The 24,865-nt window shown below is 37.5% G+C and overlaps 1 protein-coding gene across 5 annotated transcripts in view; it reads left to right on the top strand.

Annotated features, from left to right (window-relative positions):
- Nucleotides 1–24,865, top strand: part of MID1 (midline 1) — a 352,217-nt gene that overhangs the window by 293,755 nt on the left and 33,597 nt on the right. For all 5 annotated transcript variants that reach the window (XM_045203216.2, XM_045203217.2, XM_045203218.3 and 2 more), the window contains exon 4: nt 18,579–18,686. In XM_045203216.2, coding sequence (XP_045059151.1) covers nt 18,579–18,686 — 108 coding nt within the window. The remainder of the gene's footprint in view (nt 1–18,578; nt 18,687–24,865) is intronic.

Genomic DNA, 24,865 nt, shown 5'->3' on the forward strand with positions numbered 1-24,865 from the left:
AAGATAAAGGCTCAGTTGACCTCATCACCCTTGCCTGAGCTCAACCTGGGAGGGCATCTTCTAAGCTAACATCCTATCGAAGTCCTGGCATTAGCCTGTTTGGCTTATTTTGCCTTGTTTGTATCACTTTTTAAAAACAATTTCTTTGCTCTTGTTTTTCATACTAAGTTTTTAAACTATATTTTTCTTTTATTTTAGTGGAAGGGTTGCTCTCTTACTTTTTCTGAGTTTTTCCAGTGCTAGGTGACCATGGGGAGTGACAACTTTCTTGTAGGTAAATTAAGTACCATTTAGTTAAAATTTTGTTCAGACGTTGGGCTCTCTAAATTGAAAGGGAAGAGGATGATGTGTCGTGGTACCTTGTAAGAAATGATGAAAATTGATTTGTGGTCTCTAAAAGATTTTTTTTCAGTCATTCTCTAAACCCTAAAGGCATTCAGTTGTAAACTTATTTGAAATAAGGGGGTGAAATCACTGGGAAGATGAACTTTTATGTTTAAATTAATTTTGTTGTGAAGTTTTATGCCAATGCACTCTCTCTATGGAAAATGCTTCACCTAGAGCCATTGGATTCAGACCAGCATCTGAACACCAGACATGGTGTCTGATCTTGGATGATGTGTATCCTGCTAGGGGCCAACTTGAATGTCCCCAAGTCATAATCCATTCTCACTTGCAGATAAGAGTTAGATTCCCACCCTGTCTGAGCCCTTGTGAGAAAGCTCTTAAGGTATAATTTGAATCAGATTCTGGGCTTCATTAAACCACATCAGGCAACCCACAGTCATCCATGGTTCTCTGTGTAAATGGCTCTGGGATGATGATAATGTGATAGTGTAAATATGATGGCATTCAGATGAGCCACTGTGGTAAACGCTGATCTCCCAAGTTCAAGTTTTAGGATTCTCAGGTCAAAGAAGAAAAGGAACTCTCAGCTGCACAGAAATTCATTGTTTCTGGAGAATATTCATGTTTTGACTCCTGCATGTGTATAAGGGCTATGTGTCCAGTTTACTCTGTTTGCTAAAACTGACAACTCATGAAGGAAATTTAGCTTTGTTTGGTGGAGGTGGAATTTACTGTTTATACAAGTAATTTGTTGCACACACTTCAATGTCTCCCTTAGATTCAAAGCTCTTGCCTTAAAAAAAACTGATTTATAAAGGGTGTTGGGTCCTGTTACCTTCTTAGTTATTATATTCATAAAGAACAATGAGAAGACATCAGTAGAAAGTATTCTACAATGGCTGAACCAGATTTGAACAATAAAAAAAAGAAAGTCTTCTAGTATTTTGGAATAAGAGATTAATCTTATGAATGAGTGAATATAAGACTTAGTGTGGCCTTACTTTCAGAATAACATTTCCAAGTTTCAGCTTTCAAACTTTTTTTCAAAAGTTCTCACTATCTGCCTCTCTGTTCATTTTGGATGGAACGACTATTGTGTTATATTTACAATCCTCCCAGATGGCTCAGATTGGAGTATGATTATATGTATGTTCCTCTGACGACAGTCCCTCTGACATATTTGAATTTAGTAGTGCAGCTTTCCAAAGCTAATATTTAGATGCGAAACAATCAGCCTTAATTGGGGGCCAAATGGATGAGCTGTAGGAATGAAGAGAGAAGACATGATTTTAGTGATGTATCTTAATGTCATTTCCCTACAGGAATTCTTTATCATATCTCTCCTACACTATCCCACATACAATTTCCTTGCCTTGAAATACTTACATGCTTGACTAGAGCAGTAGGGATGATGTTTCTGACATGATATAAAGAATAATAAGAACAGGTTGTGACAAATTTTATTTATTCATTTTTAGAGCGGGGAAAGAGAAGGAGAGAAACATCAATGTGTGGTTGCTTCTCACGCACCCCCAACAAGGGACCTGGCCCACAACCCAGGCTTGTGCCCTGACAGGGAATCGAACCAGCGACCCTTTGGTTTGCAGGCTGGTGCTCAATCCACTGAGCCACAGCAGCCAGGGCAGGTTGTGACAAATTTTAAAAATGGCCATTGTAATTCTAACTCAGCTTTCACGTGAGATTGTGGTAGTTGGGTGGATCCAGGTGAGAGATTCAGAGATGTGAAAAGAATGATCTCACATGAGACAGCGACGGTCAGGTAGAAGATTGGGTCCCATTATTGGTCCCATGTATGGTATTCAGAGACAAGCATGATCCCAATGATGCATTATTTTGTTACGGAACCAACCTCTTTAGTTTCTAGCACTTAATATCTAGTTTAAGTTATTTTTCTCAATAAATGAATGTAAAAGTGCTTTTATGATAATCAAGCTGAAATTATCTTTGTTACAGATTCTGAGAGAAACAGGACACATCATCTTTTACCTTCATTTGATTGGCTTCCATTTTTAATTGCTAAATGCTATAGTGAAAACTGAAGAGCTTTGTTCTAATTTTGAAATTCCCCAGCAAAATAGTTGAGTCATGCATGTAAAATGTTCGTTAACAAGAGCACAATTGTAGCACTGCTTGTTTTTGTTTGAAACAGAAAGATGAAAATTTAAATTCAGCTATTTAAAAAGCCTGAGGCTACCGCCGAATGAATGCAAAGGGCTTTCAGTGAGGAGTAGCACAAATAAAGATTTTAACAACCAAGTGAGGTAACTTCCCGGCATAGGAATTTACGATAGTTTTTACTATGCTTTTTAAAGTATTTTCACTAGATATAGCATGAAGTTCATATATATGAGGTGATAAAAACGATCATAGTAGCCTAATTCTTTAACTAGGCAAGCTCCATATTAGGCTGTGGTAAGGTTGAAGGAAGCCATAGGTTAGGAAGATGGTGTATCACCTGTCCTTGCAGGTCTTAGGAGATGATGACTGTGTTGATTGGTTACAGGTCCACAACAAGGAATAGCCAGTAGTGGGGGGAAAAAAGCGAAAGTGGTAGGACTTAATGCAAATGTAGACAAAAAAACAATAACGACAAAGCTTCTCTCACTTTTTGATTTAATCATCCCAATAGCCTTTTGGGGTAAATGTCATTCAGATTACCAGAGGAATGTGACTTGAAGCCAGACACAACAAGAATCAGCCAGTAAAGAAATGGATCTAATCCAATCAAGTAGTAAAGCAACTGGAGTTGCTTTAAACCAGGTGCCAGAGTTGAAAGAGATGATTAAAAAGTTATATTCCTAGGGGAATTCTCATGCAAGAAACAATCCCATGTGCTGAGGAATTAGAAACCCCGTCCAATCCACCATTAACAGGTGCCTGATGAGTATGCATCTGTGGTACGAGTAATACCAGTTCTTGTGAATTATTCTCAAATTTTTGGCCATTAATCCTTAATCTGCTAACGTCAATTTCTTTGAGATGATCAATTTGCTTTCTTTAGCAAGTAAAGTTCTTTTGTTCTTCCTTCCCAAGAAGTTTGAGAATTATGTATAAAGATGAAGACCTAAATAATATCCATAGAATCAATATTTTGTGTAACAATTTAGGACTAAAACATTTGTTTGTATCTTAAGGGTTTGTAGCATTTAAGACTATATGGCATATTATAGAAATTTGACAGGTTAACTTTGAGATTCCAATCTGAAACATGTGATTTATTTTAGACATGTGATTTTAAGTTGTAAGCATAAAATAGTTTGTTTCAAAGCAAAATTGTGATGTTTAAGAGAACTTGAGTTTCATTACATTTGTAAAGTTTAATTTATTAGATTTCTAAGACCTACTTAAGGACTTGGAAGGTTTATGTTGTCAGGATTTTATTTTTACCCCATTAGGCATTTAAAGTGCTTATAAAATAAATTGAATATGTTACATTTATAAATGCCATTTAAAATGTTACAGGAATTTGGTGATCAAAATCTGAATAATGGTTTTTATGCAGATTGGATGAGAATTGACTGGAAGAGGGCCTCAAGGGTACTTCCTGGGGTGATAGAAATATGTTGTATCTCATCAATAGCCACATGCTGTGTGCTAAATGCAGGAGGTACTAGGAAAAGAAAGCTACTGTCCTGCTTCCCAAGGAGTCCAACCAACTAGGAGAGGGAACAAACAGACATGCACTTAAAGACCATGAGAATTTTGGCCCAAGGACTGTCTCTACATCAACAAATCACTTTGTAGTTTTCCTTAAGCTTTTAAGTTCAAATTATGAATCTCATTATTCTACTCATAAATCCAAGAAATTTTATAAAACCAAGAATAATCACTCTCAGGAGTCCTTAAATCAATGTTTGATTAACTCAAGTTGAACAGACTCCACTCCATTAAACAATCAACTCCAACTATAAATTGATTGACTAAGTTACCATAAAGATTTTTGTAAATTGAGGTAAAATTTACATGTGGGCCCTAGCATGGTGCTTTGCACGTTGCGGACACTCAACAGGTCCATAGGATTGCATCATGCATTGTCACTGGGACACTGGTAGCAGTCTCCTTATTCATGGAGAAATCAGAGCACCCTGTCTCCTCTCACTGTCATCCCTTAGCCACTAAGACTATTGCAAAGCACTCTGGAAACCAGTAGCTTTAGCCACCTATACTTTAAGTGGAGAAAGAAGTAAAACTAGACACCAAGAACCAGGGGCTGCACTGAAAGTTTAGTTTGTAGCCAGGATCATAATAAGCATTTAATGAAAATTTGTGTGGTTCCCAGTGTTATAAGCAGGGCTTCCAAGGGGATAGTATTGGCTTGTTTCTTTTTGATGCAAAACATTTCTTCTTTTACCATGTTATCTGAAAAGAATGATGCCAACAGGATGAGATCTTAAAGAAAGGTGTGTTTTTTTTCATATCTCTGACATAGCCTCGAGCTAATCTTAATGAAAGAATGGGTACCTGGGTAAAGAGTGCCAACAAATGCCCGTGTCAAGAGAACACATGCCGATGCTAACCTGGAGTCACACTCTGGCTACTTAAACAAAGGATTGTTTTAATTTTTGCAGAATAAAGTACTTTTTTCCTTCTGTTTTTCATGAAATGGCCTTAAAGAATTCCTCGTTTGTGGTCTCAAAAAAATTAGAGCTATGCCCATGAGGCCAGCTTTTAAGTGTTCTATTAAACAACAAGAAGGCTTTGTTCTTGGTGATAAAACTAAAGCAAGCAGTGTTTGCATTACCTGGCAGGATGCCGCCTCAGCCAGTTGTAAATGGAGCATTCTGCTTCTCAGGTAGGGAGGTGAGAAGGCAACATCTGTCAGGTTTCCGTATAGAAATATAGCTGACCTTTCAGATAGTGGAGTAAGCCCTAACTCAAGTTTTTTCAAATCCAGTTTTACTACAGAAACTGTACATATTGAAGCTTAAAGCTGTAAAGCCTTTGTTTTGGAAAGACAATAGTTTCACAATGGGTTGAAATGATGGAAAAGTGACGAGTCTCTAGATAAAGAAATGTATACATTTTAGGCTGACTTACTAGATTTCATGTGTTTTCTTTCCTAGGCAACTTTGCCTGCCATTGCTCAGATTTGGACACATTTATGGTCAGTTGCAAATGAACATCTGTAGGTAGATTGTGGCCCCATAGTAAAGAATGACCAAGGTTAGGATAGAAAACACCGGTAAATGCAAACTCTGTTCAGCTCCGCGATTAGTCCTAAGTCATTGGAGCTACAGAACAGAGATTTTTAACCAGTCTGCCACAATGTTTTTTAAAACATGCAATACCTGACTATTTAACCAGGGGCACTGACTTCTTTTCCCTTAGATTGTGAAACTAAAAAATGACAACAGCCAATACAACAATAGCCATCTGGTGTGAACAAATCAAAATTATACCTACTCTTTTTGTCAGATTGGCAAAACAATACATTTTTTGGTGTGCCACAGAATTTTAGTAATTAGTTTATGTGTGCCACAAGATGAAAAAGGTTGAAAATTGCTGCTATAGAATGAATTGGACAAGTGGGACCCCAGTGCCCTCTGACATCCACGAGAGCCCTTGTTAAACATCCAGATTGTAGTCCCCTCTAATGGAAACACTCCTGTCTGTAACTGTCTGTGCCCACAGAGCACTCACCAGTCCTTTTCCCCTGGCCTGAGAGCTTTCAGCTGCAAACCTGCTTGAGGGCTTTTTCTGCTAACACCCCCAAAAAGTTAATTCCAGAGGGGAGTTAATGCCCATCCACTGCCAAAAGCCTTCAAAGAGCCACGGATGGAGGGTGTTAGCTAAATACCACTCTTCCTCCCCATCAGCTGGAGTGTTCTGCACTGGTTCCCAAAGTTCCCCGTGGGGATTCATTTCCAGTTGCCCACAGTGGTAAGGCACACTTCAGTGGCTTTGTCCCTTTCCTTATCTGACTTCCCCACTCCCTGCTGGTGTCTCATGGCAACAATTTGTGCCTTCATCCTAATTTCATGCCCTACTTCGAGAACAGAATCCGCAAACCTCCTCTAAAATGGAATGATAACACAAATCTCTTTATCCCCAGTGTGATCGCAGCTCACATGTTTAATTTCCATAAACTCTCCTCTTTCACTGTATTTAAATAAATGTGAATATTAAGCACTAGGCAACAAAGATATTTAAATATCAGTCTACCAGCTTCTGTTGGTATCCTAGAGTGACAATAACCAGGCAAGTTATTTCATACCTACCACTGGTGCATCAGGAAGACAGAAACAGAGCTTAGCATTTTCCAGTTCTACTTCCAGTTGCAAGCTTTATCAGAGATTTAATCAAATATAATTCACTTGCTACAAAAAATACCAAAGAGCAAGGACCCAGCTCTCTTTCTTCACATCTTTGCAGGGGAGCAGATGGCACCTATACTTGAGTAACTCAAGCCTGGATAGGAGCCCAACTTTGTATTTTTCCAGTACATCTCTATTCAGGAATCATGGCAAACAACTAAAAAGAGTACCACTTAATGAGAAATGGCATGTAAGATTGAAAATGAGTAACAGAAGGTCGCAGGATAGAAGCTTCCTCTTTCCATTAGAAATGACTTCCCTTCCCTGAAACACATCACCTCCATCCTCCCTGGCCATCCTCTTCTGTAAGTGATTTTTTTTAGCTTTGACCACAATGCCTAAAGGCTAATTTTTGCTAAATACATTTATTGAATATTACTTGAAATTATTACTTTACAGAAAATTTATGAGTATGAAAAGAACTTGATAGAGACAAGTGCCCGTGACAGGTTATTTTTTTTTTCTTTGTGTCCAACCCAAACGGAAGGGTGTGAAACATTTGTTTTATAAAGTGTGTAATTAATAAGAGAAAGGAAGGGAGGGGTTTATTGTTTTTGAATGAGTTATGAGCAACACCTTCCATTCTGCTGCTTCTTTTTAAAACTGCTTTGAACAGAGTTGCCATTAAACACAAAAAGAAAAGTCCGTGGTATTAATGCCAAGAATGTAAGATTGAATTCAGTTCAGTGTACTCAGAAAAACATCCTGGGAAGAGCGACACGTATGGAAGTCAGCAGGACATCGTGGGAATAGTATAAAAACCATACTGCAAGTATATTTTCCTTTTTAAATTGAAATTCCATGAATTCAGTAATTGCAACTATTCATGCCTTAAAGTAAGAAAATTAATATATCAACTATGTACTATATGCCAGATAGCCTACAGATATTTTCATGGAAAGTATACAAATCAAGAAATATTCTCACAGAAATTCAGCACATTTTCCATACCTTCAGGTTTTTGACTGCAAAGTTCATAATCTTTTCCTCTATGCTAGAGGTTGGCAAATTATGTCCCTAGATCCAAATCTGACTCATCACCTGTTGTTGTAAATAAAGTTTTACTGGAATACAGCCACCCCCATTTGATTACAGATAGTCAGTGGCTGCTTTCCTACTACAGCGGTGGCACTGAGCAGTTACAAACAGAGACCACATTGGTCTACAAAGTTAAATATTTACTAGCTATCTCTTTACAACAAAATTTCCCAACTCCTGTTCTACATCGTGGAAGACTTTTTTCTCGGCCTCCCTCCCTCGGCCCATTGCACCATGAAGAAGCCTTTAAGAATTATTTTTGGGATTTGAAAGTAACTCCCAAAATTATGGAGTTAGTACTCATCTTATACCTTCCAGAGCCATTGTTTTAGTGAAAGCTGTAGACAGCTAAAAGTTTTGATTCATGCTAAAAAGTCTCCAGGTAATCAACACAGGCTGCCTGGTGCTAGAACTCACCATGCTCATTCTATACAGACATTCCAAATAAACAGTTTGTTAACAATAGTGAGTTAACATTTATTGAGTAACTACTATGTGCCAAGCATTTTTCAATGGCTTTTCATGTACTAATTCATTTAGTTCTCACCACGGTCCACCCAGGGTTTCTCTGCCTCAGCACTTGTGACATTGGGTCACATTGGATGGATAATTTTATGGTATGATGGGCAGTCCTGAGCATTGCTGAATGTTTAGCAGCATCTCTGGCCTCTACTCACTAGGTGCCAAGAGCACACCCTTCCCCTTCCCCCCCACTTCTGCTCCACCCTCAGTTGTGGCAACTGAAAATGTTACCAGCCATTGCAAATGTCCCCTGGGGGAACACCTGGTATACCAGTTAACAGTTGCTGTTTTCTTCATTATACAGATGAGGAACTTTAGAAATGGATAGTTGAGGCAAATGTCCAAGAACTCACAACAGTAACTAAGGAAGAGCTGGCATTCAGTCTAAGGAAGACTTCTTCATGACCCTGAGTTCTAAGCTACTGCCTTCTCTAGCCCTGTTCACTCTAAATTATTTCACCTCATTTGACGATTTTGTTTTACTGAAAAATTAACATCAACAACAGCTTGGATGAACATGTTGCACATACTACTGTTGGGAGAAAAATTCCTTATGTGAAGCTTCAGAGTTTTAGGCAATAACACTGGCATTTTGGTTGAATAGTTTCATCGTATTGTTACAGTTGTGTTTCATTTATAAGAAGACTTTTATTGTCCAGCTTACTACAGTGTGTTGCCATTTTTAATAGCATCTCACTCCTTATCCAACATTCAAGCTTCATAATCTTAGAAACCTTAAGAAAAGAGGATTTATTATGAGTTCCTGGGAACTATTTTTTTAAGATTTTATTTATTTTTAGAGAGAGGGTAAGGGAGGGAGAAAGAGAGGGAGAGAAACATCAATCAGTTGCCTCTTGCGCACCCTGACTGCAGGCCAGGCCCACAACCCCCGCATGTGCTCTGACTGGGAATCCAACAACCAGTGACCTCTCCATTTGTGGGAGACACCCAACCAACTGAGTCGGACCAGTCAGGGCTAGGGAACTATTTTTTGTTCTCATCGCAGAAACATAGCAAAACCCCATCTGGATAGTTAATCAATATATAGAATGGATCTCCTCTGGGCCAAATCACTTTCTACCACATCACTCTGTAATAAAGGCCGGAGTACACGTAGCTTCTTTCCATGCCCTCACTACTGCTACTACTTCCCACCAACAACACTTTATGAAAAGATTCCACTTTTATTTTTCTGAAAAGCCTTTCTTGGGATTTAAAAGTTTTGGTCAAAGTTTTTCAATATTAAATTCATATATTAAATATTTTAAAATATTGTCCTGTACTTTAGCTTCTTCTCCAAAGACAGGGACTCTGGGAACTTGACCATTCTTCTCACTGTCATCTGCCTGAGCAAGATTCAAAAATATTTGACTTTGGTGTGAGAGAACTTCAGGGTGAAGATTACATGTAAACATATTAGATGAATTACAGTAATACAGTCTGCTCTTACTCAATTCTTCTTGGCTCAGTTTTATATACAAACTCAAGTATTAGAGAGTCTCTTTCATTGTTCCTTCTGGCAGCTCTAACTTCTGCCCCGGGGTCTGGAATGTTCATCACAGCTGCCTTTGGCAATAAAACCCAAAGCGCCCTCAGATCCTCATATTTCTCTTTGCACCTGGTCAGCAGTCCATGGCAGAGCATAGAGCCCAATTAAGTACAGGTTTTCCTTGTCCCCTCTTCTTTCTGGCCAAATGTTTGGCTTATCTTGCAGCTCATTTGTGTTGCTCCAGCCCTGGGCAGAGTGCAATTAAGGCCCTCAATGTTTGTCTTTTTGAGCATAATGGAATTGTTATAGACATCATAACATATAACAATATGAAATAACAGTGCTATTAGAATACTATAACACCAATCCCTTTATATTTGTATGCAGGCTGAAAAGTACACATTCTTATTAAAAGAGAAAAGTGCTATCGAATTTAAACAATAATAACATCACCATAGCATCGGATATAAAAGAGTTTTAACCTTTCTCAAGGTCACCTTCATTTGAATCATGGTACAGCATTGCTTTTGCCATGAAGACCAATTTTAGGCAAATTTGTAAAGTATACATTTGTCTTTCATTTTACAACAATTTTTATCGTATTTTTTACGTTACCTTTTAGTCCCCTTATACCCTCCTGCCCCCAGCAATCACCACACTGTTGTCTTTCTCCATGAGTCCTTTTTCCTTTTTGCTCAATCCGTCCACCCCCTCACCCCGCCCCATCACTACCTGTCATCCTGCTCTCCATCTCTGAGTCTGTCCTCATTTTCCTTGTTCAATTTGTTTATTAGATTCCACATATAAGTGAAATCATATGGTATTTGTCTTTCTCTGACTGGCTTATTTCACTTAGCATACCGTTCTCCAGATCCATCCATACATACTGTCACAAAGGGTAAAAGTTTCTTTCTTTTTACAGCCAAGTAGTCTTCCACTGTGTAAATGTCCCATAGTTGTTTTATCCTCTCATCTATCCCACTGCTGGGAACATATGCGAAAACACCCAAAACATTAGTTCAAAAAGAACATAAGCACCCCTATGTTCATTGCAGCATTATTTACAATCACCAAGATATGGAAGCAGCCCAAGTGTCCATTTGTCTTTTGAACCCCCACTATTGTTGGTAGGGATTTAAAGGAAAGCAATATTTGGAGTCTTACATCAGGAAGGTTGCGGTTTGATCAAGCAATTTCAAGAGTGCAGCAATGGCAGGCCAGTGTGGTGGGGGCTTTTCTGGGCTGCACAGGTCGAGGGGGCACCATTCTCTTAGAATTCAAAGTGAATGATGGGCTCTGGAATTGTGCAATGCAAGTGCCCATCTTTCCTCAACACCCTGAAATAAAATTTCCTTTCTCCAACACATTGGGGTTATCTGCTCCTATTGTTAGTGCTTTAGTGTTTGCATCTGTGTATGAATAGGAAGTCATCTATCAAATCAGCATATCCTTTTTACAAGAGGAATTAAAAGGTTTTATTCTGAAAATCTAGAGATGGCTAACTCATCGGAACAAAATGAGTTAATGAGGATTTCCAAAATGCATATTAATAAGCTCAACTTCACTGTAAAATGTAGCCAGATATATTCACCCATTAATGTTTCCTTCTAAGAGTTCCATAAAATATTTCTAACAATGTTAAGGCCGTACATGTCTGAAATCTAACGATGTTTATACTCTGAATTGAACATCTCATTTTGCAGTTGAATACAAGTCAAATGAAGAGAGCAACTTTTTCGAAATACTTAGGAACTGTTTACAGACTGCTAGAGAACATTTCACAGACACATAGTCCAACTTTTAGTGTGTGTATGTAATTAAATCCCTTTAATGTTTACACATACATGACAAGAACAAAATAATAAATGCTCTGCTTCACCCCACCCTTCTGTGAAATACTGTAACACTATTATACCATAAAACTTAGCAGTGGGTCCCTTTACTGGGCATTGCTAACCAACTACTCCGGAGAAAATAGCCAACCCATTTATGTTATCATTAATTAATCTGAGGAATGAGCACACGTAACTGCGTTGCTAGAAAAGGCAGATAAGCTGTGTACCCAGTGCCAACGTACACAGGACTGCAACTGATTATTGGTATCTAATAGGAACAGTAGTGAGGCTGAGTGGCCCTCAGTACTGAATTACATCTAAGGGCTAAGAGGGTAAGACATGAGTGTTGACCTTCTATTCTCGCTTCTTTATTTGACTTTCTAATTTCTCTCTCATTAGGCTATAACAGGATCAGAAAGTCATAGTCTGTCAGAGAGAAGCAGCAAAATAACCATAGGAAGAGGAGACAGTGTTAGCCAGTTCCTACTAGCTATAGAAAACTCTGTTCTTCTGTTTCTTACTTACAGTTTCCCTTCCCAGTCTACCCATCCTGCCCTCAAAATACTTAGAACAACTGTGGATACACTAGGTAGTAGGTAAATACAATGAATTCTCATTATTCGTAGTACATATTTTGTATAAAGTCACCAGGAACACTGAATTGGCTAACACTGAACCGTTGCTCTTAGGGGAAACACATACACACACCTCACATAGATTATAATCCCCAAAATAAGTTGTCCTCGTAGATTCTATTGTTTTTATTTTATAAAAGAGCAAAGGAAGTTCTGAAGTGTTAAGTGGCTTGTCTAAGGCTGCCTCACAATAGATGTCAGAGTTGGGACTCAAACCCCATTGCCTTAGCCCCAGAGCCAGAGCTTCTTGCACTGTACTGGCCCTGTGTCTCTCTCCTGTGGGTCACATGAGAGCTGAAACAAGAAAGCCAAGTGTCCTTGTTTGACCTCAACTGGGTGCTGGTAGAGTGTCTCAGATATTTCATGTTTTGAACATATGTGCAAATGGATGTGAAAAGGCCACAAGTATTGACTTGGGGCTTATAAATTAATTTTTAAATTTTAGCAGGTTGCCAAATCTGCAAATACAGAATCTGTGAATAATGAAGAAAGACCATGTAATTTGTGAGGAGGCATAGCCTGTTAAAAGCTGAGGCCCATTTACAAAATGGAATACTACTCAACCATAAAAAAGAAGGAAATTTACTTTTTGCGACAGCATGAATGGACCTGGAGAGTAATATGCTAAGTGAAATAAGCCATGCAGTGAAAGAAAAAGATCATATAATTTCACTTACATGTGGAGTCTAGTTAACAAAATAAATCAACAAACAAAACATCGACAGACTCATAGATACAGAGAACAGACTGGCAGCTGTCAGAGGGGCTGGAGGCCTGGGTGGAAAAGGTGAAGGATTAAGCAAAACAAACAAACAGAGACAAGAGTATGGTAATTGCCAGAGGGGAAGAGAGGGGAAGGTAGAACAGGGTAAAGGGGGGTATATGATGATGGAAAGAGACTTGACTTGAGGAAGTGAGTGCACAACGTAGCGGCAGATGATGTATTTTAGAATCGTGCACTTGAAATCTGTATGGTTTTCTTAACCAATGCCACCAAAAAACATTCAATAAAAAGAAACAAGAAAGCAGAGTCACGAGTGCTTGCAAACACCCTTTCCACATCTTTTGGCTGGTTCCTTTTCATCCCCTGGCAGACTTGTTAGAGAATTTTTGTCTAACCACCAATATAAAAGACCCTACTCTCAGCCATGTCCATTAACAGGGTATGTTACTCTTTAATTTCCTTTATACACATGTCATGATTTGAAATATTTGTTTATTTATTGAGTTGTTCAGCCTGTTCCTCTGTGCTTACATGTAAACTCTGTGATAATGAGAACTTTGTCTCTCTTGGACCTCACCGTATGCCCAGCACCTGGAACGCTGTCCGAGACACTGTGAGAACCGAGCCACTATTGTTTGTTGGATAGATTAAGAAATCACTTGTTGCATATAGCTCTTTCAAAGTGAGAGGCGCAAGTGTTTTGTAAGAGCAGTCATGACTTGAGCTTGCATGACATCAACTGTGGTGCTTGAAGCCTCACTAAAGGTGTTTGGGCCTTTAAAAAGAAAGCATAGTAACTCCTAAAAGAAGAATAAATCCTGAAAAAATTGAGATGGAATATAAGTTTAGAAGACTTAATTTAGAGTATTTTCTAAAGAGAGGAAGTTAGTACCAAGGATTAAAAGACAACAATGGGTAGAAAATCTTGCATTTCCAGATGAGAAAGTAAACTGTAACTCCAAATGTCGAGGAACATTCTCGAACATTGTGCATAGGGGTGTGGCCCAAATGGGATGAGGTGAAAGTGACTGGGAATAATTGACATGAGAAAAAAAGTAACAGTGAGGTGCCTGGAATGGGAAAGAAGCTCAATTTTAAGCTATATTTTGTCCAATGACATCAAAGCCTCTGAAGGATAAGGGCCCCATTTCCACTGTCATCCCGACGTGGCTTACAGTAGTCACCTCTCCATCATTACTAATTATCTCCATTCTTGCGTTTAGGTTAGAGACTGAGGAAACTTAAAACACAAAGGTGGAAGTATAGGTCTATGAAAGTAGGTTTTCTGGGATTGTTTCTTGCATCCTTAGATTGTCCCCACCCCATGCACTTCCATCAGGTGTAGTGATTTCTGAATCAAAAGATGTTAATCAGAAATGAAAGCTAAAATCACAACCAGGGGCTGCCAGCTTCCAAACCAAACTCAGGAACTAAAAATACCTGAACATACTGCAAATAACCAATAAACCCTGCCATATTTGAATTAATAGCCCATTTAAGAAATGAAGTCCAATCAAATCATTTACTTTTTTTAAAGCATTATATGAAACAGCAAACTGTGGAAAACTTCTTTGTAGTAGAAGAATTTTGGAAATGTAGGATAGCAGATAGTGTTCAACTTATTTTATTGTACCTTTTGGAATATAAGAATGCTAGAGTTACAAAATTTGGAAAGCTTCATCAAAGTAGAAAAAGTGATTCAACTTTCCTGGTTTCAAAGGAGAGTCAACTCCATATTCTTTGAAAGGTCTAAGGAAAATAGTTGGCCTAAAATTAACAGATCATGTTTCTAAATTTCTGGGAATTTATAATTTGGGCCAGTGGTGGTTGTGGTATGAGTTTTCTTAAAACATATTTGACTCAACAAAGTAGATCTCAGTCCATGCTTTTTTTTTTTTTGTAAAACCAAGCTATTCATTGTAAATATTGAATAGTCAGAATTTGGATTAAATTGAACATATGTTACAATGGCAACTGGGGCAGTTTTCCTCCAAATCCCAGTGATTTGGAGAATGAAATAGATCCCAAACCAAATCATAGTCTGTTAACAAAAGTACTTCTCAGTTTAGACAATACTACCTCAGATTTGTTCATGGCTTCATAATGTTAATTATTTCCTCACATATTATTTCATACATTCACCACAATAATCCCACAGGGCTGAAAGAGTGGATATTATTCACCTCATTTTACAAAATAGGAAACCTAGAAATGGAGGTATTCCTTTCCTAATATCATCATATGAGTAGAGTTAATAACCCATACATTTCATGGCACCTAGTCTAGGCTTACTACTGGGGCCTCACCAGGTTTAGTCAAAACCAGAATATCTTTAATCACAGAATATGTTAGCAACAATATCAAAACCTGAGGCCCTCACGATATGGTCAATTGATTTTTGACAGAAGTGCTAAGATACTTCAATGGAGGACAGAACAGTCTTTTCCGTAAATAGTGCTCAGACCCCTGGATATTTATAAGTAGAAAAATAAAGTTGGGCCCATACTTTGCATCACACACAAAACTTAACTCAAAATGGCTCATAGACCTAAATGTAAGAGAAAGTTTTAGATGAGAACAGGTACAAATCTTCATGACCTTGGATTAGGTTTCTTAGCTGCAACACCAAAAGCACAGGTAGCAATAGAAAAATAGATAAATTGGACTTAATAAAAATAAAAACTTTTCTTCTTCAAAGGACACCAATAAGAAAGTGAAAAGACAACCCCCAGAATGGGAAAAAATATTTGCAAATCACATATCTGATAAGGGACTTGATGAATACATAAAGATATCGTACAATTCAATAATCAGAAGACAAATGACCCATTTACAAAATGAGCAAAGGGTCTGAATAGTCATATTTCCAAATTAGACATTCAAATGGCCAGTAATCACATGAAAAGATACTAAACATAACTAGCCACCAGGAAAATGCAAATAAAAACCATAATGAAATACCACTTCATACTAACTAGGATGAATTTTTTTTAAAAAGACAGTATCAAGTGTTGACAAGGATGTGGAGAAATTGGAAGCTTCATATATTTCTTGTTGGAATATAAAATTATGCAGCCACTTTGGAAAACAGTTTGGCAGTTCCTCAAAAAGTTAAACATAGAATTGACATGTGACCTAGTAATTCCACTCCTATACTCAAGAAGAATGAATACATATGTGCACACAAAAATTTGTACATAATGTTCATAGCAATAGTATTTATAGTAACCCAAATATAGAAATAACCCAAAGGTCCATGTACTAAAGAATGGATAAACAAAAAGTGGTATAGCCCTAAAATGGCATATTATTTGGCATAAAAAGTAATGAAGTACTGACACGTGCTACAACATAGAAGAATCTTCAAAACATGATGCTGAGTGAATATGCCAGACAAAAAGAATCACATATTGTTTGATTCTATTTATATGAAATGTCCAGAACAACAAAACCCGTACAGAGACAGAATGTAGATTAGTGGCTCTCTAAGCCTAGAGGTGGGTAGGTAGTGAGACTGTGGAGTTACTGCAAACGGGCATGGGATTTCTTTGGGCATGTTGAAAATGTTCTAAAATTAGATTGTGACAATGATTGTATAACTCTGAATATACTAAAACCCACAAAACTTTACATTTTATAAATGGATGGATTTTATGATATGTGAAATAAAACCCAATAAGGCTGTAAAAGAAAGTCAACACCCCCCTCTCCACCTCGCTAAAAATCCTTAGGACATAATTTTGTGTCCATATAGTCCTGGAAAACTGCATATTAAGTGCTTGCAGTATATCATGATAGCTAGTTGCTTCATTGCATTTTACCTTGCCTCTTCTTGGAGGTCATTTTCACTATCCATTCATTCAACAAATAGTTTTTGAATGCCTTTTCTGTGCCAGATATGCCACTAGGTGCTTGGGACAGATGCCTCATTTAATACAGCCACCAAAGATCCTTGCCCTTTGGAACTTGCATCCTATTAAATTTACCTTGGTTGTATGCTTGCATATGCTCGCATAAAACTCAGTTCTTAGGCCTCATTCTAGGAGACACTTTTCAAGTATAACGTGCTCCTTCCCAGAAATTATACTTTCTCCATCATGATATGCCCATCATTTCAATATGATGCCATCCTTTTGCAACTCAGTTGTAGTCAGTTATTAAATTGAGTTTGAGGTCAAAAGGAAATCCAAGAAATTTCTTGGAAATGGTGGGTTTCAAGTAAATGTTCCCATAGATATGTAAATGTATTTGGGAAACCTCAAGGAGAACTAAAAATGGTGACATAAAAGTAATATGTAAGGCAAACTGAGCACACTGATCAACTTCCTTGAAATATTAGCCTAAGTTGTACTTTCTGTACTTGCCCATCAGATGCATTTTTAATTTTTTCTTTTGTTATTAAACATTTAGCAAATATGTCTGTGTACTAATCTGACATAGGACGTGATCCAGTGGTCTGCTGCAAATGGCCAGCGACTGTTGTCTTCTCAATAAGAAGATGTCTTGAGTAGTCTCTCTGCTGTGTCTTACAATGATCAGGAATACAAGTCAAGGAATCCTGGCCTCTGGAAACAGAACATGATTTCTCTGAACAACCACCAGTGGATTTTTATCCTGAACTCCTGACCCTAATTCTGGTTTATCTCATTCATAGAGAATGAAATTACTTCAGCTAAATAAAGTATTCCAAATCAAAAGGACTTAATGACTGGGCCAGGTCTCCTCCCTGCGATATGCTAGAGTAATCAGTGCTGTTGTCATTCTTTATAACACTGCGGATTCTCCTGTGCTGTGTGAAAATCGTAAAGCTCATGCATGCTATCTCCATTTCCCACAGCTATGATTTCTGGGCTTCTGTGAATAAGCATTTTGGAATTGTCATGAGATGGAGGAAATAGCATGTGCTGAGTGTTTCCCAAGCCCATTTGCCAAGAATGAGCTAATTCTGACCCTCCCTTGTATACAATGAGTCTTAAAAATTTCAAATACAAGCCATTCTATAATGATCCTTTCCAGGAGAATGGCATGCTTTCGTTGTAGAACCTTGGTCTTTCAAAAATATGCCAGAAGTAAAATTTTAAATTGTGTCATAAGATTAATAAAATATTTAACTATCCTGGGCCTTTAAAATTTTTTATACTGATTAAATACAAAGCTGATGTCTGTGCTTAAAAGTTAAATGAATGTGATGTTACCTTGCTACTTTGCTTTTGCACAATTTGTCCAAAAGACACTGATAGTAATCTCTCCTCCATAAATGAATAATATTCATTTTTAAACTTACTTTTGTTTAACATGCCAGAATCGCACTTTTATTCAAAATATAAAAGCAGGCATTGCAAATAAATTTCAAGTGTCAGTTTCCAACTAATTGGTAATAGCTATGTACATGTTGTATTAATAAGAAAAATTCTGAGGCTGAGTCTGGCTTAGCAAAAACGCTGCTATCATTGGATAATAATTTGTTTTCTAGGAATGCAAGATGAGGAGCGAACGTGTAAGTCCTATATTTACTATCCCTGCATAATTGGAAGAAGAGTTAACATTTAAAGTATCTTTTCAATGATTACCAGAAACATACTAGTCTATATTAATAAGATCATTAACTGCAAAAAGGCCAAATTAATGCTTACCATTTTATTTATCCTGTAGGTCAATGCTTCACGTCAAGAAGCCAAATTGATGGAGGAGTGTGATCTTCTCATTGAGATCATTCAGCAAAGACGACAAATTATTGGAACCAAGATCAAAGAAGGGAAGGTACGATTTCTAGGGCAGAAGATTTCCTATTCTATAGCTAGAGAAAATATACTTCCATGCACTTCAATAGCTTAGGAAATATTGAATACCCCCTTGTTCTGTATTTTCTATAACCTCCTCAGAAGTTGTGAAGATGTAGTTCAAAGCCCCTTGTTTGGCCATTTTTTTCTCCACCCCTTTTTTTGTATTATCATGGTCTCCTAGTGAACATATGAATAGCACTTCTTTTCTAATGTTTCTATATTTAAATTTCCTATGATTTTATAATAAACTATATTCAAAAAGCAGTTTACAAATGTATATTATTCTTTATGGATGCTTTCTCATTTATTAAAAATTCATTTAGAAACTTCATAATCACTTTACTTATTTTTAAATTACTAATATTTATATTGAAATACTTATGGTCCATTTTATTTTACCTATTTCTCTGCCACCCTCAAAAGATAATTTTGTAAATATTTAAAATAGAGACACTCATAAATTCATGAATTTCTGTTATTATTGGTCATAACTATACTAAATCATGCATGATTAAATCAAATTAGCAAGTATTAAGTACGCAGAGATTGTAATAGCTAATGTATGTGTTCTTCTGTTTTCTACAAAATTTTAAAGGTGCTTCTAATGTTGTGTAATGTTTAAATTACTTTTCCTATATAGATTGAAAAACACTTATACATGTACATTGTGACGGTGATCAGAACAGTTAAAGTAAAATCAAATTAAATATTTGTTGAAGCTGTTACCATGAATTTACAAATTAATATGAACTTCTTCCCTGGCCAAGGACTGACTCAGATGAGTTAAGAAACTACTTTTCCCCACATACAAAGTGTACAACTTAGAAGAGCACCGAGTGTCAGCCCAGAATCCTTACAGGATGTATTTTTCTCTTCCATCGTCATGCACTACGTGTGTATGGCTGTTAATACCTGACATCTTCCAGGGTCTCAGACACACGACTGCCTGAAATACAGCTGGGTTCATTGTTAATATGCATACAGAGGGTAATTCGATGCTTTTACATGGTTGTGTACAGGGATCAGCTCTCAGTGCCCGTGTTAGTTTCTTATTGCTGCTGTAACAGATTACCGCAAACTTGATGGCTTAGAACAACAAAGATTTAGTACCTGTCCTTCTAGAGGTCAGAAGTCCAAAATCAGTCTCACTGGGGTAAAGTCAAGATTTTGGCAGTGCTGTTTCTTTCTGGAGGGTCTGCTGCAGAATCCATTTCTCCTCTTTTCCTGCTTTTAGAGGCCAGGCACGTTCCTTGGTTCATGGTTTCTTCATTATATCATTCCGCCCTATGCTTCTATCCTCAAATCTTGTTTTCTGACACAGATTCTCCTGATTCTCTTTTATAAGTCCATTGGGATCACCCAGATAATCCAGGATAGTATCCCCCATCTCCAGATCCTTAACTTAATAACACCTACAAAGTCCTGTAAGGTGATATTTATTTGGTGTTTTAGTTCTTTTTTATTAAATTTATTTTGGGGTAACATTGGTTAATAACGTAAATTTTAGGTGTACAACTTTATAAGATGACATCTGTATACTCTGTGGGCTCAGTACTCGATGCCTAGTCTTCTCCATCACCTTGTATTTGACCCCCTTTATCCTCTTCGTCCTCCCCCACCCCCCTTCCCCTCTGCTAACCACCATTCTGTTGTCTGCATCTATGAATTTTGTTTTTCTTCCATTTGTTTTGTTTATTCATATGTTGCTTTCCATTTTATACCCCACATATTAGTGAAATCATAAGGTTCTAATCCTTTTCCATCTGACTTATTTTACTTAGCATAATACTCTCAAGATCCATCCATGTTGTTGCAAATGGCAGTATTTCATCCTTCTTGTGGCTGAGTAATATCCCATTGTATATATGCACCACATTTCTATCCAATAATGTTTCAAGAGACACTCGGGTTGTTTCCATGTCTTGACTGTTGTGAGCGATGCATTGAATTTGGTGGTACGTACATCTTTCAAGTAAGTGTTTTCAAATTTGGGGGGTAGATACCCAAAAGAGGCATTGTTCGATCATATGGTAGTTCTAGTCTTAGTTTTTTGAGGGACTTCCATACTGTTTTCCATGGTGGCTGCATCAATTTACATTCTCACCAACAGTGTGCTAGGGTTCCCTTTTCTCCACATCCTCTCCAACACTTGTTATTCCTTGTCTTATTGATAATAATCATTCTAATAGGTGTGAAGTATGATCTCATTGTGGTTTTGATTTGCATTGCCCTTATAACTAGAGATGTTGAGCATCTTTTTATGTGTCTGTTTGCCATATGTATTCTTTCCTTGGAAAAGTGTCTATTTAGGTTCTCTGCTCATTTTTTAGTCAGATTATTTGTTTTGTTGTTTTTGAGTTGTGCGAGTTCTTTCTATATTTTGGATATTAGCCCATTATTGAAGGTATCATTTACAAATATCTTCTTCTACTTAGTTGGTTGCCTTTTGGTTTTATTTATGGTTTCTTTTGCTGTGCAGAAGCTTTTTAGTTTGATGTAGTCCCATTCAACCCTGAATTTAAGAGAGTATTTTCTTCTGGAGGGACACACAAAGGCTTCAATGCTGTCAATATTTTTTTACTTCATTTTGAAAAATCTGACACGATGAAAATATTGAGACTTAGTAAAGCTGGTACTATGTACAGGGAAGTTGACCATATTACTTTTTAAATTGCCTGTTTGAACTATATCACTTTTTAAAAAGAGCATATTTGCTCAGGGACATTATCTCAGAAGGCAATATTAGAAAGCAAACATTACTTAGAAAAGATCAAGGTCCTTTCAGCTTTCTCTCCAGTTACTGTTTGGCACATGACCAAGAAGTAGTTGGTCCCAAGCCCTGGAATTCCCAGTGATTGAGTCCCTGGCCACAGCATGTGGTGTCAGTTATACATTTTGAAGAAGAAGAGCGCAGGCACCAACACCCTGGAAACGTGAGGTGCTAAGCAGAGGGGGCAAGTATGGTTTGGTGCCCAGTGAGGATGCCCAGGGTGGCGGCTGGACAGGCTGAGGGCACTGAATCTAGAGGAGGGCCCTCTGACCAGCACTTAGAATTGGGGAGCTGGAGGAAGAACTGACAGAATCGTTGAGACCACAAAGGTTAATTTCATCTACTTTGTGAGTGCCTCCATCATGTCTGGTGCCAATCACAAGGCCATTAGACCTGGTGGGAACAAGCTCACCACAAATCCCCTCACTGGGGAGGTTGCCAAGCAGGCGATGTTGTTACACGTCAGTACATACTGGTCATTCCTGCTCTCAGAACACTGTGCATTCTTTGAAATAAGTAGCCTTTATACTTAACATGAACTGCAGAGTCCCAAGCCATGAGACACCCCGGGAAAGAATTGTCTTATTTCTTCAGTAGTAGAGGATAAATTTCATGTCAACACATGAAATGCTTATGGAAAATTCCAGATTAAATAAATGATGCATTTTATGTTCAGATACAGATCTGTGATAGAAGGCCACAGCTAAAAAGAAAAAGGGTCCTTCTTTTCATTGCTTTTATGTACTCTAAATCTCCATAATTTAACTTGGACTAAATGTTCGGGCTTTTCTATAGCCTTATAGAAATGCTGAATACAGGGCTCATTGTCAGTTCAGATACTTGTGTCAATTGAAGATCAATTGTTTGGACATGGCAATTTTGGAATGGGAATCATGTATATGTATTTAAAATACATTTAAGGAAAAATAAAGAGCTACTTTTAAAAGCATATGTAAGGTATAATAAACAACCAGTAAAATGACATAAATAGGTCTATGTCCCCAATAAAAGGACATTCCAACAGACAGAATATTTCCATGATGAATATGGAATGAATTCTAAAAATCACAGTGTGTCAATCATACTTCCCAAAGAAGAAAAAAACAGTGCCGACTTGGAAAAATTTCCCCTGCAGGAGTAACACATGCATACAGAGAATCTCCTTATGTATTAGGATCAAGTTATTTCTATATAAAAAATCAAATTTCATCTTGTCATATTTTTCAAGTAATATATTTAGAAAGGGTTTTCTTATGAAGAAATTAGTATTTTGCTAACTGCTCAGTGTCTAATACTGAAGTGTGCTACCATATAGGATATTGTTTTGCAGAGTGTGGTTCAAATCAGTGCCATTTGATCAGAATCATTTAAGTCAGCAAACTTTTTTTGTAAAGGTCCAGGCCAGATAGTAAACATATTAGGCTTTGCCATATGGTCTTTGTTGCAACAGCTCACCTCTGCCCAGAGTTGTAGTGTGGAGTCAGCCATAGATGATTCATAAATGAATGAATGTGGCAGTGTGCCAATAAAACTTTATACAAACAGGGTTCATGCTGGATAGGACCCACAGACCATAGTTTGTGAACTTAGAGCAGTGGTTTTCTCTTTTCTTTTTTTAAAATGAAACCTATAATAAGAAATACATACGACATCAAATTCAGCACAGACATACACTCATGAAAAAGTTTTACAAAACATAACTTGCCCTTTATAACAGGAATGCACTCTGCTACTTTCTTTTCTCCTCCTTTTTCCTCTTCTATTTAGTTTTTCAAAATGCTAGTCCTGAGCACACTAATGATTCACCTATAGATCAAAAAACATTGATTGCTTGTTAAAATGCTGATTCCGCTGCTCTGCCAATTATAGCTCCTTACCTAGGACATTGGAGACTGACTACAAACAACTCATTTTTCTTTTTTAAAAAATCTCCAGCTGATTCTTGTGCACACTGGTTTGAAAAGCCCCAGTCTAGTCTATTAGATGGAATTGTACACTGAACTAAAATTAAAATTATGTCAACAATTGTTTTCTGTAAAATATTCCACGTTTTCAAAGGAGGCTCTCATTTTGGCTTGCTTCAATGTATGCATGATTTAGGGCTTTTTTTTCTTTTCCACTTATGTCACTTTTAATTTCCAGTATCATGACTGAAGAAAATAAAAAATGGAGTTCAAGCATTGTTTCATTTGCAATCTCTGCAGTCACTAATAGGCGTGCCAAAAGAATAAGTGATTGACATAAAGATATTCTAGTGGAATATTTTGACCTTATTTGACCTTAGAATTGTATTAAACATCTTCAATTCTGCCATGTAATTGAAAGCATTCTTCATGTTGTATAATCATATATTCCATTTACTTGTTTTGTTCTAAGGACTCAAAGTTACTTTTCCTTCCTCTGACAATTTCTCATGGACATGTTCTCATACCTTGAAATGTACACTAGATATAATGATGTTAGAAGCTAAATCTTAGCTTGGTGTAAAATAAGTGTTACTGTATTTTATTAAACTAATGAACACAGTTAATCTGCTACAGATGGTCCCTAAAATTATAATGAGTTAAGTCTTTTATCAGGCTTAAATCACATACTGTTTGCCCCAAAGTTTTGACACTTTCCTTAAATCTTTACTTTCAAGAATTTTTCTCACTCTTGCCTGAAATCTGTGGCTGCTGCCTCTCAATTCAGCATTCATTTCCTTTGTTTTCTCAACTATGACATAGCTGGAATCCGATGTTCCTCTGAGGCCTCAAGCTCTGACATCTCCTTCCTTCCTTTTCTTCGATTAGAGTTGCATGAGGATGATAATGATGACTTGGAGAAAGAAGGAATTTCTTGGAGTTAGCAGGAATTCTGGAGGGAGCCTGAGCCCGCCTTGTCTGGAAGACAGATGAACTGGCCTCCTCCCTACCCTTTCACCCAGGGCTGTTTTCCATTCCGGAATGATCAGAAAGCCGGCCAAGACCTGTCCCAGGCTGTGTGGATGGGGGCACTAGGCACACGGCAATTCCAATTAGCAGTCTAATTTTATCTTGGCTTCTGGCCAGAGGGCTTCATCTCATAGCACATTTCAAACACCAGAGTGAGCGGTCAAGTGGGTTACCATGGACTTATCTGGGCCTGCCCCAGAGGTTATGGTCAATTACGTTTGAGGGTCGTTTTTGAGTAAGACAGAATCAGGAATTGGAATGGAGGTTGGAACCAAACATGCATTTTTATCCCAACTGGGGAAATGCTTATCAAAATAGTTCTTAGTTATCAAGCAAGCACAAAGTGCCTGGAAATGACGTTCCCAGTGAGGGGAAACAGCCCAGCTGTGCTTTTTTTGGCTTTCTCTCATCTGCTCAACAGGAAAAATATTAATCAATGGAAAAATGCTCCCT

This window comes from Desmodus rotundus, chromosome X, assembly GCF_022682495.2.
Source record: "Desmodus rotundus isolate HL8 chromosome X, HLdesRot8A.1, whole genome shotgun sequence".
NCBI classification, from domain to species: Eukaryota; Metazoa; Chordata; class Mammalia; order Chiroptera; family Phyllostomidae; genus Desmodus; species Desmodus rotundus.